The following is a 19,189-nucleotide window of genomic DNA, read 5'->3' on the forward strand; positions in this document are numbered from 1 at the left end:
TCCTGCACACCAGTGCAAGCAGTTACACATATTTTATACATTCATTCTTTAGCATACTTATCCAATAGCAAGCTGCCCTGAATATCCATATAGCCAATCCGGTATACCAGCCAGTTCCCCTTCTTCCTCTTATCATCTATTCCCCCATATATGGAGTTGTTTGTTCAGCATTATCTAACATTCCTGTCTTGCTTGACCTAAGCTTGCTCCAGCCAGTCTGCGCCTGCAATACACTGTTGCAAACTTCTCAGCGTGACTGCTGTGAGTATCTCTGGGCGGAAAAGGGAAGGGGGGGCCATCTGGACCTAAAGCGAGGGAGTTTTATCGACACTCGTGGTCTTCCATCCCCTTGAGTTACCTAGTGGCCATGCCCGGTGTCCCCAACATTGTCTCCTTATTAGTCATTTTGGTCAGGTGCCAGCAAAGTTATCCTAGCTTCTTAACCCTTTACAGGTGAAAGGGTTTTTTCTCTGGCAAGGAGGGATTTTAAAGGTGTTTACCCTTCCCTTTATATTTATGACAACAGGCATTAATGGATTTAGGCTAAGAACACACCCGTGAAGTAGAACAATATTATCTCCATTTTACACATGAGGAACTGAGACACAGAAGTATTAAACCAACATTGCACAGGATGTCTGTGGGAACTGAACACACAGGTGTTATTTTGGTTCCAGATGATAAGGCCAGTATCTCATGTGTATATCTCTGTTGTGGTTGTATTTGATATTTTGGGCAAATGGCTTTATGAACGTATTTTTCCATTCTCAACCCTTCTCTTTGTCCTGGAAATAGAGTAACAGTGTCTGCACACCATCCACATACTCTTTGTACTGAGCGGCCTGACAACAATACCAGACATGAGATTTGGCTTCACGAGAAACCTCACATCTCCTCTGTTTTGAACCAGGTAGAGGCTCCAATTAGAGATAGAGGTGTAACCCTCAGTCTCCCAAATTGGGGCTCAAGAAAGAGAGGGATTTTATATCTAAAACTTTCTTTATAACCCTTTTGTTGCTGACTGAGAGTATGCAGCTGCTGTATATAAAAGAGGGCCATGGAGATTACAGAAGAAAAGGTGGCCTAGACTGGAGTGAGATAAAACCCTCCCTCTAGGATGCTCCTGTACACTGAGTCACTGTGTTTGTGAGGTGAGCATTTCTTGGAATATCCAGATGTGCCTTGTGTCTTCCAGAAAATGCATCACCTGCTGTGGAGTACGTCTTTTTTGCTAATTCTCATAAAGTAAACAGCTGTTGGGGAATTCACAGAAGTCAAAGATGTGTTTTTATTGGCAATATCAAAAGAACTTTTGAATAGAGGGGTACTTGCTGATCTACGGGTGTGAGCAGCCAAACATTTTTTAAACTCTTCCCAGGAGCACTTCTGAGAATGATTTTTACAGTGCCAGAAATGCTGATTTGTTGGCATTGTAGCCTTATTCCCAAAAACCCCGTCAAAGTCTGAGTTAAAATAAAGATACAAATACAGCTGAAACCTGAGCAACTGCCTTTCTTATCAGTCAACTTCGTTTTGCTGTCTTTTTCCTACTTGTTTTTAGAGTGAGAAATTGTAGTGCTCTAATCTGAAACAAAATAAAAAGCTGATTGATGAGAACTCCACATGAAGGCAGCAGTCAGACCAGAAGTTACCCTGGTAACAGGGAGTCCCAGTTGTTAGTTCTCTTTTTTAAACTAACAGGTGTCTAAAGAATCAATTTTAAGGTAGGGTGAATCATTACAATATACCCAGTGGGGCAGTTTCATGCATTCTCTGTCGGGGCTGGGAATATTGGCAGTGGAACAGGAAAGTCTGCAAATTCTTCATATCCTCACAGACAGAATGCCAGCAAGATTTACATTAAATTTCATTCGGGGAACAAGAAGTTTAATCTAATGCATCACAATCACAATTGGTTAACTTCTGGGATTTTTTCTTTTTTTTGAGAGGGGGCGTGTTACGGTATTTACACTTTTTTTTTATATGTGGGTTTTTTCTGTCTTCATTACGTGACCTATTACAAGTCACTATGTGACTGATTTTTCCTACCAATAAAATGAGAAGTACATAAATAAATATTTCTTTCATAACTTAATGTAAGTGTTTGATCTAGTGGATGGGGAATAAGACTAGGAGCTGGCAGATTTGGATTCTGTTCCCAGTCACTGGCCTTGCTTTGTGGTGTTTGGGAAGTCATTTCACTGCTCTGTGCCTAGTTCCCCTTTCCACTTTTGTGTCTCTCTTTTATCAATATAGACTCTTAGTTTTGAATCCCAGCTTTCATTAGGTCATAGATCAGACTCTCTAACATGGAACCCCAGTGCCTGTGCAACTGTATTGATTTCCACTGTACTTGTGGATTTCATTGCAGGATAAAAACCTGTTTTGACCTGAGCCAGCTCATTTAACCCCTTTGTGTTTTCATTTGTCTTTCACACCTGGGTAAACAATACATACTTAATTGACAGGAATTGTGTGAGGCTTAATTCGTTAACCTTTCTAACTTTGAGATTGCCACATGAGAAGACTGTAAAGAACTGAAAAAATACTTCTCATGTGAGGTACTACACAATTCTGTTCTGTAATAGTAAGAGAGGCTGGGACATCTCATTGAAGTACCAGGGAAGACCTATGGTAGATTTTGTCTTGATTTAAAAGATGCTGTCCTAAACCTTAATTACTAGAGCTAGATTTCTACTTATTATGATGAATATCTCATGGCTTCTCCCAACAGAGGTAGCATCAAAAATCTCTGTAGAAGAGGATGATCTAGCCTCAAAAGAACTTAAAACCTGTTCATTTAAAAAATAAACAAACCAAATCTTAATTTGCTCACCACATGTAATGCAGCCTCAATAACGAGGCAACTCATCCGCTTAATTCTTAATCTCTTATTCATTTAATTTGCTTTAGTCACAAACAAACCACCAACAAAAATGTCCACCTGACTAGAAAAATATATTTCCAGAAGCCTAGAGGCAAACTTCACGCTTTCTAGGTATAAAACATCCCAGCATCTGGACATGCTAGCATTACACAGGATCTGCGCTGCCGGGAAGGTACCCAAGGTAAGTATCAGTGTTCCATCTCACCTTGGTAACCTTGTTGCATAAACAAACACATCAGTTTACAACAAAAAGAAGATTCCTTCCTATGTATAACTGGGCCATATTTCATCTACCTCTGTGCTTCCAATGTAATGAATAATATAACTCTTTTAAGCATTTAAAAATGTAGTTGCTGTGTAGGACCTGGAGAGTGCAGGACCTGAAGGTTTACCCATTGTCTTGCTGGGATTGAGACTTGGTTGAGGGCAAATTGACTCTGATTTAATCCAGATAAACTTTTGCTAGTTGGCAGGGGGGAGTAATTAGAATCATTAGTAGAATTCATATTGACTCTCTTGTTTTCAATGCCTTCTGTGTGTTTTGAAACCTGGAATTCTTGGTGGATTTACATCTGCTTCTAGATGTCCCAGGTAACAGCAGGAGTCAAAAATATGTATCTACAGCTGGCCAGAAAGACGTCGTCATTTCAAAGACAACCTTACCATCTTGTGTGACACTGATGAAATTATTTGACGTATACACGCTAATAGTTTCTTGATTTAATCTTGAGGATATTGGAGGCTGTGTATTTTCAGTGAGGAAACCATGACTCTGGGATTGATTTTCTCATCTCATTGTTAGTTTGCCAGAGACTGATTTTTGTGGCTAATTTTGTCACACTTCAAGGCGCATGTTACAGGTGTAATACAAGAGTTTTACCTTGTGTATATTGGTCTTTACTCTTTTTTGTAAATGTTTAAGTTTGTTAACATGTGACCACATGTATTAATCTGTAATAAAATATTTTAGGTTTTTGGATGTGTACTATATTATTCACTTGTTGATATTTTGTTAGATCAGGTCCTTCCGTTTCTATTTAATTTCCTGTAAGGATGCTTTATATACTTTTCTTTATGTGGTGCTGCCTAGATTCTATGTTGATGAGCACCTTAGGTCTTGTGTATACAATGCGTTAATCTGCACTCGAAGAGTATAAATTCTAGAGCAAACAAGCGTGTTGCTCACTAACAGACCCATGTTGACCCTGCTCGAGTGCATTACAAGTTCCCTAATGACTATTAATGCAATACTGTTTAAAACTGGACTATATTAATGAGCAACAGGCAACTTTTAGTGCACAACATGCTAGTGTGCACTAGAATTTACACCCTTCTGGTGTGGACCTGTGTACCATGTAGACAAGCCATTAGAAATATGCTTATAATAATAGATATGCCATATGAATCTTCCACATAATTGAGAGTTTTTCTTTTTCCAGTTTGGTATGATTATCATTGTGAACTTATTTATATTGCGGTTAATTATATTGCTGGTAATAATTAACTGTTGCTTTGCTGTTGTATCTCAGTATGTATGGTGTTAAGATCTCCCTGTTATTTCTGATTTCTTTGACTATTGATATGACTTTCGCATGAAAAAAAAATTAATTGGGGGAGAATATTCAAATCCTCCCATTAAAATCTACTACAGTAACTTGTTTAATATAAAACAATAATTCTTTGAGAGAGAAATTGAGAGCAGAAGGAAAGGATCATTGAGCCCTGCTCATGACCTGATGTTATTGCATTATATCTGATTGGTTTCTCACCATTAATAGCTTTTGCATATGTGCTGATCAGACCAGTCCTGATAGCCTTTCTTTGTTTTCTTAAAATACTCAGTTTGTTAGTCATTACAGGGAATCATGCAGGGTAAGTTTTAGGCCTATAAAACAGTTGGGGAGAACCGCAGCCAACCACAGGATAGACACTTTTATTACAATAATATAATGCAGTAACAAGAGTTGTTTTAATCCTTAAAATGCTGTGAGTACTTACTGATTTCCCCTTTGCTCCTTCCATCCCAGTGCTAGGTTTCAGAGTAGAAGCCGTGTTAGTCTGTATTCGCAAAAAGAAAAGGAGTACTTGTAGCACCTTAGAAACGAACAAATTTATTTGAGCATAAGCTTTCATGAGCTACAGCTCACTTCATCGGATGCATTCAGTGGAAAATACAGTGGGGAGATTTATATACGTAGAGAACATGAAACAATGGGCGTTCCCATACAGACTGTAACGAGAGTGATCACTTAAGGTGAGCTATTACCAGCAGGAGAGCGGGGGGGGGACCTTTTGTAGTGATGATCAAGGTGGGCCATTTCCAGCAGTTGACAAGAATGTCTGAGGAACAGCGGGGGGGGGGTATAAACATGGGGAAAAATAATTGTTTTACTTTGTGTAATGACCCATCCACTTCCAGTCTCTATTCAAGCCTATGTTAATTGTATCCAGTTTGCAAATTAATTCCAATTCAGCAGTCTCTTACTGGAGTCTAGTTTTGAAGTTTTTTTTATTGAAGTATTGCCACTTTTAGGTCTGTAATCGAGAGATCAGAGACACTGAAGTGTTCTCCAACTGGTTTTTGAATGTTATAATTCTTGACCTCTGATTTGTGTCCATTTATTCTTTTACGTAGAGACTGTCCAGTTTGACCAATGTACATGGCAGAGGGGCACTGCTGGCACATGATGGCATATATCACATTAGTAGATGCACAGGAGAACGAGCCTCTGATGGTGTGGCTGATGTGATTAGGCCCTATGATGGTGTCCCCTGAATAGATAAGTGGACACAGTTGGCAACGGGCTTTGTTGCAAGGATAGGTTCCTGGGTTAGTGGTTCTGTTGTGTGGTGTGTGGTTGCTGGTGAGTATTTGCTTCAGGTTGGGGGACTGTCTGTAAGCAAGGACTGGCCAGTCTCCCAAGAACTGTGAGAGTGATGGGTCGTCCTTCAGGATAGGTTGTAGATCCTTGATGATGCGTTGGAGAGGTTTTAGTTGGGGGCTGAAGGTGATGGCTAGTAGCGTTCTGTTATTTTCTTTGTTGGGCCTGTGCTGTAGTAGGTGACTTCTGGGGACTCTTCTGGCTCTATCAGTCTGTTTCTTCACTTCAGCATCTGGGTATTGTAGTTGTAAGAATGCTTGATAGAGATCTTGTAGGTGTTTGTCTCTGTCTGAGGGGTTGGAGCAAATGCGGTTATATCGTAGCGCTTGGCTGTAGACAATGGATCGAGTGGTATGATCTGGATGAAAGCTAGAGGCATGTAGGTAGGAATAGCGGTCAGTAGGTTTCCGATACAGGGTGGTGTTTACGTGACCATTGCTTATTAGCACCGTAATGTCCAGGAAGTGGATCTCTTGTGTGGACTGGTCCAGGCTGAGGTTGATGGAATCATGGTGGAGTTCCTCAAGGGCTTCTTTTCCATGGGTCCAGATGATGAAGATGTCATCAATGTAGCACAAGTAGAGTAGGGGCATTAGGGGACAAGAGCTGAGGAAGCGTTGTTCTAAGTCAGCCATAAAAATGTTGGCATACTGTGGGGCCATGCGGGTACCCATAGCAGTGCCGCTGATTTGAAGGTATATATTGTCCCCAAATGTGAAATAGTTATGGGTGAGGACAAAGTCACAAAGTTCAGCCACCAGGTTTGCTGTGACATTATCGGGGATACTGTTCCTGACAGCTTGTAGTCCATCTTTGTGTGCAATGTTGGTGTAGAGGTCTTCTACATCCATAGTGGCCAGGATATTGTTTTCAGGAAGATCACCGATGGATTGTAGTTTCCTCAGGAAGTCAGTGGTGTCTCGAAGATAGCTGGGAGTGCTGGTAGCGTAGGGCCTGAGGAGGGAGTCTACATAGCCAGACAATCCTGAGGTCAGGGTGCCAATGCCTGAGATGATGGGACATCCAGGATTTCTAGGTTTATGGATCTTGGGTAGCAGATAGAATGCCCCAGGTCGGGGTTCCAGGGGTGTGTCTGTGCAGATTTGTTCTTATGCTTTTTCAGGGAGTTTCTTGAGCAAATGTTGTAGTTTCTTTTGGTACCCCTCAGTGGGATCAGAGGGTAATGGCTTGTAGAAAGTGGAGTTGGAAAGGCAGCCTAGCAGCCTCTTGTTCATATTCCGACCTATTCATGAGGACGACAGCACCTCCTTTGTCAGTCTTTTTGATTATGATGTCAGAGTTGTTTCTGAGGCTGTGGGTGGCATTGTGTTCTGCATGGCTGAGGTTATGGGGCAAGTGATTCAAAAACCAGTTGGAGAACACTTCTATCTCTTTGGTCACTCATTACAGACCTAAAAGTGGCAATACTTCAACAAAAAAACTTCAAAAACAGTCTCCAACGAGAGACTGCTTAATTGGAGTTAATTTACAAACTGGATACAATTAACTTAGGTTGAATAGAGAGTGGGAGTGGATGGGTCATTACACAAAGTAAAACTATTTCCCCCCATTACTCCCCCCCCCCCGCTGTTCCTCGGACGTTCTTGTCAACTGCTGGAAATGGCCCACCTTGATTATCACTACAAAAGGTTTCTCCCCCCACACACTCCTGCTGGTAATAGCTCACCTTAAGTGATCACTCGCGTTACAGTCTGTATGGTAACACCCATTGTTTCATGTTCTCTATGTAAATAAATCTCCCCACTGTATTTTCCACTGAATGCATCCGGTGAAGTGAGCTGTAGCTCATGAAAGCTTATGCTCAAATAAATTTGTTAGTTTCTAAGGTGCCACAAGTACTCCTTTTCTTCCCAGTGCTGTCACTTCTAGAATGATGGGAGAGATCTCAACAGACAGCGAGAGAGAGGTCTTTTTCTTAGATTTACAGCCCATAAGCATCAGAATTATTATTTTTTTAAAGTAGAAGAGTATCGCTCAGTCTGCCTTGTTTATAATCAATAATTTCCTTTCTGGATTATTTTTCATGCATCGAAGTACTCAGCTAGTGGGAATGTGGGATACTTGACTCCACATGAGGAAAGCTTTCAAAAGAGGGAAGGTGGGAGAGTGGAGAAACTCCCTAAAAAGGACACGTTTAAACATTCAAAACTATGCAACGCATTTGTTGAAAAACTCTGTTGCCTGCATTAGCTTCCTTTGCAGCTATATTAGAATCATACATAGTTTTCCTTCCTCTTCCTCGTGTTCTAAGAATATGAGTAAAAACCACAATACAATACTCTGAACACAAAGGTCAGACAAACATCAACTCAAATGAAAAGATAAGATGGGAGGGACTGTTGCAAAGATTTTTTTTTTTTCAGTCAGAACCCACTCCTGTAGGTTTTTGCAAGTTAGAATGATCTGAGACACGCACATTTATGGAGCCAATAGAAAGTGTAAATTAAATCAGTTTAAGCCCCATTACAGCAAGGTACCTAAGCACATAACCAGTCCCATTGAAGACTAACGTATACTTAATGTCTCACTGAATAACTTTTAGACCCCAATTCAGATATGAGTCTCTTGCCATAAAACCAGTGGAATCAGCAAAAATAATTACACAGCTAGTCTTTTTTAGCAAATGTGCTGGCTTTTCCTTTCTGTGGGCTTTGAAGTTCTATCAAATTCTTTACTTTGCAATGTTTTGTTTTTCAGGATGGGAAGAAGAAGTTTGACAAGGAAAGTGAGAAATATTATTCCATTCTAGAGAAGCACTTAAATTTATCAGCAAAGAAAAAAGAATCTCATTTGCAAGATGTAAGCTCTTACCCTTTTACTAGACCATAAGTTTATCTTTAAAAAGAGTTGTTTCTAGGACATGCTGTATTTTTCTTTACATAAAATGATGATTTCTGTCGGTCCCTGTTGCTATGTACGTATACATAAATTCTATATATGAGATTAATACTATTCTGATGTAAAATAAAACTCTTAACATGGCAGTATTTCCCATGTGCTCTGCCATATTTTAAGTTGCAAACCTAATTTTTACTATTTACAATACTGTATTTGTAATGCTCTAATAAAAATGTATGACCTTTATTTGGAAGGTATATGTGGAATATTTATAATTAATATAATTAGGCTATGCTGACTTTTTAAATTTTATTTAATTGACTCCGTTTTACATAAATTTTCAGCTAGATAACTTAGCCTGAAGCATTTTAATCACACTTTTTATGCTTTTCAGCATGTCATGTTTTCTGCTTTAATCTGAGAGAAACATTCTTTCCATAATAAAACTATATGGCTGCATTTTATGAAATTAAAAAGAGTGCCATATTGCAGATAGATAAATAGATTGCCAAAAGTTTTTGGCAGTTTTTGTACGTGTGATGTTCAGGTAAACTTGTGTTTGTCATAACAAAATGTAGTCAAATATGGCCTCAGAAGATTCTTAGTTTGAGCAAAGAATGATTGGTCCTTATGTAACCTATGGGTGGGCTAGAGTTCACTTTGTTTCCCGCCTCCAGTTCCTTAAAAAAAAACCCAACTCCCATAGAAAGTATCTGGAGACCTAGAGTTCAGTCTCTAAGGATTTTCAGCAAGGAGTGCACAGGGTCAACCTCCCCGCATTCAAGTTCCAAAAGGAACTAAAGAAATGAATTTAATTAAATAACTTTATAAAATCTTATGATAAACAAATAATCAAATTTTTACAGGATGACATGGCTATTTTATAATCCACAGACATTACCTTCACAGTTATACATAAACATAAATAAAGAAAACAAATTAAAATCTGAACAGCACAGTCCCCACAGAAATACAGTCGGAAGAAACTGAAAGTTCCCAAAAGCTTAGTTCACCTAAGTCACAGTTAGAATCTTTGATCACCAAATATATACAGTCTGGTGAGTCTAAAACAACATCTTCCCTCCACTTGCTTGTAGGAATCGTCAGCTGGAATCCATGCAGACTCTTCCTCTACTGAAATCACTCCTAGCCAGTCAGCTAACTGATTAACCAATCACCCAGCTAAGTGTATAGATGTAAAGAAAACCCTGTTACAAGAAAATACAAAACTGAGAATAGCAAAATATAAATGACTCTTTCCCCATTACTACATTTACAACATTCAAAGCATACAGTTAAAATAGAAGTAATTTTTCCCTCCCAATTTCCTTTTGCTGTAATTAGCATTGCCCATGCTTCCCTGCTAGAGGATTAACAATATCACTGACCTGCTGCAAAATGCTTCAGAGTTAGGGACAACAGCCTGCTTTCTGCTCTTGAGCTCAGCTTCTTCCAACTCACAAAGGGCACATGCCCTTCTGCAAAGCAGCTGCCCTGACTGCTTACCCTCATGGAGTGTGACCACAGCAACAGTAAACCTATTGGAGCACACCCAAAACTACCACACCCAATTCCAGAAGCTTCTGGATATGGAGTGCTTAATCTGCCTAGCAACAGTGACCCAGACACAATTCACTCCTGCCTCCCCCCAAAGGGTCTCTTAAAGATATATCTCCCTATTAGGCACATGGGTTACACTTACTCTTCTGTAGGGTGACCAGATGTCTTGATTTTATAGGGACAGTACTGATTTTTTTTTCTTATATAGGCTCCTATTATCCCCCACCCTCTGTTCTGATTTTTCACATTTGCTGTCTGGTCACTGTACTCTTGTGACTAGTACTTCTTTGAACCAACAATTTCAACACAAGTCAGTGAGCCTGATTCTGCGCTGCCTTGTGCCTTGTATAGCCATTAATGCCTGTACAAAGTGCCATTTTTATCTGGTAGCATTTTACGTCTGTATCATTTTGCAGTAGTGTAAATGACTACACAGGTATATGGCAATGAATATTGAGTCTCATTGAGACTATTTGCATGCGTAGAAGCTTGCATAATTGGATGCAGAATTACATATTTTTTTTTTGTGCATTAGTTTTGCTTCCTAATAGTTAACCGTACTTCCAATAGAGTCCACTTTTAATTGCCATACTGTGTACAGATTAAGGATCCACAGTAATAAAAAACTATTCAGAGAGGATTGTTCTATTATGAGCACAAAGCTCTAATTATATAGGGTAACAGTGTTTTAAAGCTAATCCTGGAATCTGATGCAGTTCCACATAACCGTGCATTTATGTGGCGCTCATTTGATTTCAACAGGGTCTACCATGGTCATAGCATTAAATGTAGATGCATCATCCATTTTAAAGAGTACATACTGTAACTCTTACTTTTTAAAAGCATGCATAGTTCTAATTTAGCGGAAGGATCCCTCTTTTAGCTATGTTGTTAGATTAAATTATTTTCCTGTGTAGCAAATTACAAGTTGTTTTTTTTCAGTATTACTGATACTATATTAAATATTCCAAAAAAGATGAGCACTATTTTAATAGCATTATTGTCAATGATAAACTCTGAAATCTTGGAAATTATTTTGCTGACAAAATTCTACACAAAAGACCTAACCATCTCTCAAAAAGTCACAATGTGTGGTATTTATATTTACGTGATATAATACTGCAATTTCATAACATTTATTCTTTTATATTGTACTCGCTAAAACAGATGTCAGTATGATGAATCAACTGTAGAGAAAACATTAATTTTACAGGGTTTTTTTTTTGTTCCAGTCACAGGCCAAATTTACATATACACAACTCCAACAAGTCCATAAATTCCCCTTACATTAATAGGGAAACAGTTCCATTAGAGATTAAGCAGGAAGTCAGAAAACAATTTTCGATGTATTTACCTATAAATCAAGATTTGGTTAAATCAAGTTAAGTGCTAATTTACTGTCGGGTTTAAATAAAGCACATTTTGCTGGGATTGTTATGAAGATTATTTATTATATTGCAGTTAAAAAACTAATGGAAATGAAATAAAATGTATCAACTGTGAATATAATTAAATATATATATATGTCTTAGACTCACGAAGGATTTGACTTGAGCATGCAAATTAATTGAAAATCACAATAAAAGTTTTCCCCTCTTCCTTAAATAATCACTTCATGCCTAGATATTGAATTTCATAAGGGATGCTAGTTAGTCTACTTTTATAAAGGCCGTGATTGTAGAACATATAGGGCCTAGTTCACCATTACATTGCTCCAGATTTATGTTGATATAACTGCACTCAAATCAGTGGAGTTACGCCAGCATAAAACTGGAGTAAGGATAATGTTGAATCAGGCATTTACATTATAAAAACTGGTTGTGGGGGAGTTAAATAAAGAATGGGGCAGCTTTTCTTGTTTTGAGTTTGATTCAAAATGTGCAATTTTAATATTGGGCATATGTTTAGTTTTGATGATAGTATTATCACCTTAGGTCATGGTTGTCCAGACTTGGCCAAGCTGAAGTTGGCACTAGCTGTGAGCCAGAGGGCCACATGCAATTTCCCTAAAATGAAGTAGGTTGCAAAGTTATTTATTTGTAATGCAGAGATACAGCCACCAGAGATTTCAGATCCCTGCATTTGATGTTCCATCTTAATCTAAGTGGAGGCCTGTGTTTTCCGTACATCTGTATTTACAGGGCTATGGTCACATAGTAAAGATTCTTCTTTGTGCCAGACCTTGAGCTACCACTGTCAAATAGCGTGCAAGATGAAGATCATTTGAGTTTGACTTTTGTCATAATATGCAGCACATTCCATAATAGTACACAGACTATTGACATACTTTTTACAAACTGCACAAGTAAAAAACACCAAAAACCCATGGTGACCAATTTTTTTTACTATCCCTATGAGAAAACCTATGGAAAGAAATAAGAGTTACAGAATTAAAAAGGAATAGATCTGAATCAATGCTACAAGCATCCATTTTGGTAGCCCCCATTGATCACTAATGCGGATTCATGAAATTGAGGTTTCAGAATGGTGCTCATATAGGGAGGCATGTCCATCTTGGAAGAACAGATCGAGTTCTGATGTACATTCTAGTGCTATTGCCGGTCAGTCAAAATAATACTGACTCTAACTGTCTATCATAAAAGCTGCTTCTGTAATTTACCATACAGTAAGCCATTCTTTACCATCAGGTGAGTGGCATACAAAAAGGTGTGAAAATCTTTCCTGCCTTGGAAAAGTTCAGATAAACCACTTCTTAATTGATTCGTACAACTGTGAATCCTCATTGATCAAGCAGACTCATCAGCCTTCACAGAAGATGGCTTTTGGAAAGTGTAATTTGATCCCTATACCCAAATGATCATTGTAGCCCAAGTTTTGGACAGTGTTTCAAAACATGCTTAAGTCTCAGTAAAGTTAAACATGTGCTTACGTGGTTTTCTGTGGATGGATTAAAGCATGTTCTTGAGTGCTTTCCTGAATTGGGCCCTGAAAGAGCTCATTGCTAAAACCAAATTAAACTGTATTTATATACAACCAAAAGTAAAAACTGAGGCCCATGTTATGCAAATTTTCATTGTCTGCATTCCCCTGAGTTAAGGTTTTCAGGATCATACCCTAAAGTTGTAACACATTGTTAAATTCTGCCAAATTGCATACCCTATATGCCCTATTTTATATACTTTTTATAACATAGCGATTAATACACTAAGTTTTAGATTCATCAAGGAAACCAGTAATAGAAAATACAACAAAAATGCCACATGGCCAAGTTAACTTTGTGGTAAAAGCCTTAATTTTTGGAATTGCGTGGCTTTTGAGTGCTTGATTTCTTATCCTTAACATTAGCTTTTGTATTTAATCTCCTGTTTTTATAGGCCTAAAAAGGAACAAGTGCTACTGATTCATTTTAAAGATAATATTAAAGCTAATATTTTTGTTTTCAAGTGCTAATGGAGTACTGTAGAAGTGATTCAATGTTCAATGTCTCCATGCTACTAAATGATTATGATGATTTTATCTTACCTGAAGCAGTATTAATTAGAGGTGTTATTAACAGGCAGAATCTTTAACTGAAGGCAAATACTGATTGTACAGATACAAGATTTAAAATATACTAAACTTGTTTTCTTTAGAAATGAATATTCTTTCTGTTCCTTGATGGAAACCATAAAATAAGCCATCTTCAATTTTCTAGCTTCACATACGTTTGTTATTTGAGTTCCAAATTTAATCAGAACATAAGAGGAAAAGGTATTATTTCTATATTCCCATAAATCAGAAATAGCTGAACTGATGTTACTGAAAGTTTCCACAATTAAAAAAAGAAATACCCTTAGTGCTGGGGTCAGACATAGACAATTTCAGCCCAAAAGGAAAGTTATGAATAACTGAAAAATGGAATTAAAATGGGAACTGGCCATGTGTTCTGTCTCCCTCTAATGGCTTGATTACATGGAAGATCCTACTACTCATCAGTTGGTGGAGTTAATTCTTTATTTCCAGTGACAGAAGCCTTTGTTTTGGTTCTGGAGTTTCCAGGTTCAATCCCTGCATATCACCCAGGGTAGCAGTCAATACTCTTAAATTTCCAGCAAACACTGCACTACACTTTCTGTAAAACATTGGGAAAACTAAAACATGAAAATGAACTATCGTGAAAGTGTAAAACTATAAAATATTTTTATATTCTCAGACAGCTTGATTCATGTTCTGAAATGATAGGCTGCAAGATTTCTGTGTTTAAAAACATATCCCTCTCTTTTTCTCCCTCTCTCTCTGTGAGATAATATGTGGAAAAGGCATTTGAAACTGCTCATGCTGGGAAATGTGCAAGGAATTAGTCATGTGTGATATTCAAGAGAATTCTTAACAAGGCACACCAGCTCTGATGCCCCTTTTTTGTTTTCTTATCCCACTTCTTCCTCTGCACCTTTTTCCATGATGCTCAGAAAGTGTGGAGCACCTTCCCCCAAACCACCTTTCCTTGCTTCACGCCAGGCTCTCCTAAATTCACATAGAATAAATCCAGAGAGGAGAAAAAGGAAAGAGGAGCAGGGTTGGGGGAACCCTAAGGCCAAAATTTTTAATCTTGGATGTCTAAACGTAGGGCCCTAAATCTGTATTTAGTAACCTAAATAAGTGCCCTAATTTTCAGAAGTGCTGAGCACACACAACTCCCACTGACCTTAATGAATGCTCAGCAACTCTGGGTGGTGAGCCACGTATGTAGGTGCCTTACTTTAGGCACTCAGGTTTGAAGATTTTATCCTAAATTAAAGCAACCATCCTGATTTCATAGAATCATAGAATCATAGAATCATAGAATATCAGGGTTGGAAGGGACCCCAGAAGGTCATCTAGTCCAACCCCCTGCTCAAAGCAGGACCAAGTCCCAGTTAAATCATCCCAGCTAGGGCTTTGTCAAGCCTGACCTTAAAAACCTCTAAGGAAGGAGATTCTACCACCTCCCTAGGTAACGCATTCCAGTGTTTCACCACCCTCTTAGTGAAAAAGTTTTTCCTAATATCCAATCTAAACCTCCCCCATTGCAACTTGAGACCATTACTCCTCGTTCTGTCATCTGCTACCATTGAGAACAGTCTAGAGCCATCCTCTTTGAAACCCCCTTTCAGGTAGTTGAAAGCAGCTATCAAATCCCCCCTCATTCTTCTCTTCTGCAGACTAAACAATCCCAGCTCCCTCAGCCTCTCCTCATAAGTCATGTGCTCTAGACCCCTAATCATTTTCGTTGCCCTTCGTTGTACTCTTTCCAATTTATCCACATCCTTCCTGTAGTGTGGGGCCCAAAACTGGACACAGTACTCCAGATGAGGCCTCACCAGTGTCGAATAGAGGGGAACGATCACGTCCCTCGATCTGCTCGCTATGCCCCTACTTATACAACCCAAAATGCCATTGGCCTTCTTGGCAACAAGGGCACACTGCTGACTCATATCCAGCTTCTCGTCCACTGTCACCCCTAGGTCCTTTTCCGCAGAACTGCTGCCGAGCCATTCGGTCCCTAGTCTGTAGCGGTGCATTGGATTCTTCCATCCTAAGTGCAGGACCCTGCATTTATCCTTATTGAACCTCATTAGATTTCTTTTGGCCCAATCCTCCAATTTGTCTAGGTCCTTCTGTATCCTGTCCCTCCCCTCCAGCGTATCTACCACTCCTCCCAGTTTAGTATCATCCGCAAATTTGCTGAGAGTGCAATCCACACCATCCTCCAGATCATTTATGAAGATATTGAACAAAACGGGCCCCAGGACCGACCCCTGGGGCACTCCACTTGACACCGGCTGCCAACTAGACATGGAGCCATTGATCACTACCCGTTGAGCCCGACAATCTAGCCAGCTTTCTACCCACCTTATAGTGCATTCATCCAGCCCATACTTCCTTAACTTGCTGACAAGAATGCTGTGGGAGACCGTGTCAAAAGCTTTGCTAAAGTCAAGAAACAATACATCCACTGCTTTCCCTTCATCCACAGAACCAGTAATCTCATCATAAAAGGCGATTAGATTAGTCAGGCATGACCTTCCCTTGGTGAATCCATGCTGACTGTTCCTGATCACTTTCCTCTCCTCTAAGTGCTTCAGGATTGATTCTTTGAGGACCTGCTCCATGATTTTTCCAGGGACTGAGGTGAGGCTGACCGGCCTGTAGTTCCCAGGATCCTCCTTCTTCCCTTTTTTAAAGATGGGCACTACATTAGCCTTTTTCCAGTCATCCGGGACTTCCCCCGTTCGCCACGAGTTTTCAAAGATAATGGCCAAGGGCTCTGCAATCACAGCCGCCAATTCCTTCAGCACTCTCGGATGCAATTCGTCCGGCCCCATGGACTTGTGCACGTCCAGCTTTTCTAAATAGTCCCTAACCACCTCTATCTCTACAGAGGGCTGGCCATCTCTTCCCCATTTTGTGTTGCCCAGCACAGCAGTCTGGGAGCTGACCTTGTTAGTGAAAACAGAGGCAAAAAAAGCATTGAGTACATTAGCTTTTTCCACATCCTCTGTCACTAGCTTGCCTCCCTCATTCAGTAAGGGGCCCACACTTTCCTTGGCTTTCTTCTTGTTGCCAACATACCTGAAGAAACCCTTCTTGTTACTCTTGACATCTCTTGCTAGCTGCAGCTCCAGGTGCGATTTGGCCCTCCTGATATCTTTCCTACATGCCCGAGCAATATTTTTATACTCTTCCCTGGTCATATGTCCAAGCTTCCACTTCTTGTAAGCTTCTTTTTTATGTTTAAGATCCGCTAGGATTTCACCATTAAGCCAAGCTGGTCGCCTGCCATATTTACTATTCTTTCGACTCATTGGGATGGTTTGTCCCTGTAACCTCAACAGGGATTCCTTGAAATACAGCCAGCTCTCCTGGACTCCCTTCCCTTTCATGTTAGTCCCCCAGGGGATCCTGGCCATCTGTTCCCTGAGGGAGTCAAAGTCTGCTTTCCTGAAGTCCAGGGTCCGTATCCTGCTGCTTACCTTTCTTCCCTGCGTCAGGATCCTGAACTCAACCAACTCATGGTCACTGCCTCCCAGATTCCCATCCACTTTTGCTTCCCCCACTAATTCTACCCGGTTTGTGAGCAGCAGGTCAAGAAAAGCGCTCCCCCTAGTTGGCTCCCCTAGCACTTGCACCAGGAAATTGTCCCCTACGCTTTCCAAAAACTTCCTGGATTGTCTATGCACCGCTGTATTGCTCTCCCAGCAGATATCAGGAAAATTAAAGTCACCCATGAGAATCAGGGCATGCGATCTAGTAGCTTCCGTGAGTTGCCGGAAGAAAGCCTCATCCACCTCATCCCCCTGGTCCGGTGGTCTATAGCAGACTCCCACCATGACATCACTCTTGTTGCACACACTTCTAAACTTAATCCAGAGACACTCAGGTTTTTCCACAGTTTCGTACCGGAGCTCTGAGCAGTCATACTGCTCCCTTACATACAGTGCTACTCCCCCACCTTTTCTGCCCTGCCTGTCCTTCCTGAACAGTTTATAACCATCCATGACTGTACTCCAGTCATGTGAGTTATCCCACCAAGTCTCTGTTATTCCAATCACGTCATAATTCCTTGACATCACCAGGACCTCCAGTTCTCCCTGCTTGTTTCCAAGGCTTTGTGCATTTGTATATAAGCACTTGAGATAACCTGTTGATCGCCCCTCATTCCCAGTATGAGGCAGGAGCCCTCCCCTCACAGACCTTCCTGCCTGTGCTTCCTCCCGGTATCCCGCTTTCCCACTTACCTCAGGGCTTTGGTCTCCTTCCCCCGGTGAACCTAGTTTAAAGCCCTCCTCACTAGGTTAGCCAGCCTGCTGGCAAAGATGTTCTTCCCTCTCTTCGTAAGATGGAGCCCGTCTCTGCCCAGCACTCCTCCTTCATGGAACACCATCCCATGGTCAAAGAATCCAAAGCCTTCTCTCCGACACCGCCTGCGTAGCCATTCGTTGACCTCCACGATTCGACGGTCCCTACCCAGGCCTTTTCCTTCCACGGGGAGGATGGACGAGAACACCACTTGCGCCTCCAACTCCTTTATCCTTCTTCCCAGAGCCACATAGTCCGCAGTGATCCGCTCAAGGTCATTCTTGGCAGTATCATTGGTGCCCACGTGGAGAAGCAGGAAGGGGTAGCGATCCGAGGGCTTGATGAGTCTCGGCAGTCTCTCCGTCACATCACGAATCTTAGCCCCTGGCAAGCAGCAGACTTCTCGGTTTTCCCGGTCAGGGCGGCAGATAGATGACTCAGTCCCCCGGAGGAGAGAGTCCCCGACCACCACCACCCGCCTTCTCCTCTTGGGAGTGGTGGTCGTGGAACCTCCAACCTCAGGACATCGCATCTCATGCCTCCCAACCAGCGGAGTCTCCTTCTGCTTTCTCCCCCCAGACATATCATCTGGTCCACTCTCCGCATTGGTACCTGTGGAGAGAACATGAAAGCGGTTAGTTACCTGTGTCTGTGTTACTGGAACCCGGACATTCCGCTTACCTCTTCTGGAGGTCACATGTTGCCAAGCTTCTTCACTGGCCTCTTGGCTCCTCTGTGCAACCTGCTCTACATCTTTAGAGCTTTGTGCCCCTAGAAGGCTATCCTGAGTTTGGTCCAGAAAATCCTCAGTCTCTCGTATACAACGCAGGGTCGTTACCTGTTGCTCCAGACCTTCAATCTTCTCTTCCAATATGGAGACCAGCTTGCACTTTGTACAGACAAAGTCGCTTCTGTCCTGTGGAAGAAAGACAAACATGGCACATCCAGTGCAGGTCACAACAGCTGAATTCCCCCCTTCCATATCACCTACCTACTACGGAGCTTCCTCAGAGACGTTGGCAAGATGTAAGCCTCAATGGGCTCACTCCAGGCGAACTCCCAGGCAAACTCCTGCTGTGAGCTGCTCTGCTGTCCCCGCTGCTCCGCTGGTTCGCTGCCGCTCAGCTGGTTCGCGAGGCTCCGGCTATTTTTAAACAGCCAGGCTTCCCTGACGCAAACACACAGACACCCTAATGCCCGCCCCCTGCAGGCTAGCAGATTT

General features: G+C 41.0%; 1 protein-coding gene across 1 annotated transcript in view; it reads left to right on the forward strand.

Moving 5' to 3' along the window:
- Nucleotides 1-19,189, forward strand: part of ARHGAP42 (Rho GTPase activating protein 42) — a 306,489-nt gene that overhangs the window by 183,407 nt on the left and 103,893 nt on the right. Inside the window, 1 exon segment of the mRNA XM_043504183.1 lies at nucleotides 8,488-8,589. Within this exon segment, the coding sequence (XP_043360118.1) occupies nucleotides 8,488-8,589 (102 nt within the window).

The sequence above is a fragment of the Dermochelys coriacea genome, chromosome 1 (assembly GCF_009764565.3).
Source record: "Dermochelys coriacea isolate rDerCor1 chromosome 1, rDerCor1.pri.v4, whole genome shotgun sequence".
Lineage (NCBI taxonomy): Eukaryota > Metazoa > Chordata > Testudines > Dermochelyidae > Dermochelys > Dermochelys coriacea.